This window comes from Nicotiana tomentosiformis, chromosome 3 (assembly GCF_000390325.3).
Source record: "Nicotiana tomentosiformis chromosome 3, ASM39032v3, whole genome shotgun sequence".
Taxonomy (NCBI): domain Eukaryota; kingdom Viridiplantae; phylum Streptophyta; class Magnoliopsida; order Solanales; family Solanaceae; genus Nicotiana; species Nicotiana tomentosiformis.
Genome location: NC_090814.1, coordinates 63,878,527 through 63,879,982, shown reverse-complemented (window position 1 = coordinate 63,879,982; position 1,456 = coordinate 63,878,527). Strand labels below are relative to the sequence as shown.

The 1,456-nt window shown below is 48.6% G+C and overlaps 1 protein-coding gene across 1 annotated transcript; it reads right to left on the bottom strand.

The window, feature by feature from the left end:
* Positions 1-234: 234 nt before the first annotated feature.
* LOC138907921 (uncharacterized) lies at positions 235-768 on the bottom strand. The gene has a single exon (XM_070198545.1). The coding sequence runs from the start codon at positions 766-768 to the stop codon at positions 235-237; it is 534 nt and encodes a 177-aa protein (XP_070054646.1).
* Between the last annotated feature and the right edge of the window lie 688 nt (positions 769-1,456).

Genomic DNA, 1,456 nt, shown 5'->3' with positions numbered 1-1,456 from the left:
TATCTTTCATTATTGGATGTTCATGATCCATGTCTACTATTTATATTGATCTTGTCGGCCCTTAAAGATAATAAGGAAGGTTAGATAAAATGTACGTTGGTGCTCGGCAAGTATGGCCTGGGTGCTAGTCATGACCCTCCAGTTGGGTCGTGACAAGAACACCCTGGCATCGTCCAACTGGTCGAACAAATCATCAATGTGGCAACAGGTACTTGTTATTTATGGTAACTTTGTTCAACTGCAGTAATTAATGCACATCCAAATACTCCCATCCTTATTCTTCACAAAAAACACCGGTGCGCCCCAAGGCGGCACACTGGGTCTAATGAACCCCTTCTCAAGCAACTCCTGAAGCTGCTCCTTTAACTCTCTCATCTCCTTGGGAGCCATACGATAAGGCAAAGTAGAAATAGATTGGGTGTCTGGCACCAAATCAATGCCGAAATCAATATCGCTATCCAGCGGCATGCATGATAGATTAGCAGGAAATACATCAGAAAAATCTCGTAGCACCGGCACTAAATCTAACGCGGGAGTCTCTGCAGTAGTATCCCGAACAAAGGCTAAGTAGGCCAAATAGCCCTTCTCGACCATATATTGAGCCATCAATAAAGAAATAACCCGGCTACAAGTACCAATAGACGAACCCCTCCACCCTAATCTGGGAAACTCAGGCATCGCCAAGGTAAGAGTCTTGGCATAGCAATCAAGAATGGCATGGTACGGGGACAACCAGTCCATGCCCAAGATAACCTTGAAATCAACCATATCGAGCAATAGAAGATCCGCTCTGGTCTCATATCCAAAGAAGAGACATAGGCATCAGTAGACCGTGGATCAAAAATACCGAGGCATCCCTACAACAGACAGAAATAGTACCTATGATTGTTGCATCAGAGGTGACTGCCTCTAGCCTGGCGAGGAAAGCAGAGAATCTAGCCGGAGCGCCACCTGACTAGCCTCCACCTCTAGGGCGACCCCTATCCACCTGCCCTCCGCCTCTGGCCAGCCTAGCAGGTAGTGTGGTAGCTGTTATGGTAATCATGTGTCGATGGTCCTGCTTCTCAGCCTTGCCCCAAAGTCTGGGAAACAACCTCTTCACATGGCCAAGATCCCTGCACTCAAAACAACCCCTCAGAGCAGTGGACTGCTGACATGATGTCCGACCCTGATGGCCCAAATACACACCGGAGGAACCCTGAATAGCTAGCGGACGGAAAGTACTCTCTGGAATGGCACTGAAGTAAGGTCATGTTAGAGCACTTCAAGCAGGCAATGGTGCTGACTGCATGTGCCTACTAGACTGACCCCTCAAACTAGCCTCTGCCCCCAGGTGGGGTGCCACTGAATCCTCCAAACTGCCGGAGCCGCTTGTCCCTCAGTGTGAACTCTCTATTGCGGTTTCGAACACACTTGTTCCTCCGAGCTATATCCACAACCTGATGAATGGGAGTTC

Excerpts from the sequence above, each read along its gene's own strand:
- LOC138907921 (XM_070198545.1), bottom strand. The coding sequence starts at position 768 with ATGGTTGATTTCAAGGTTATCTTGGGCATGGACTGGTTGTCCCCGTAC.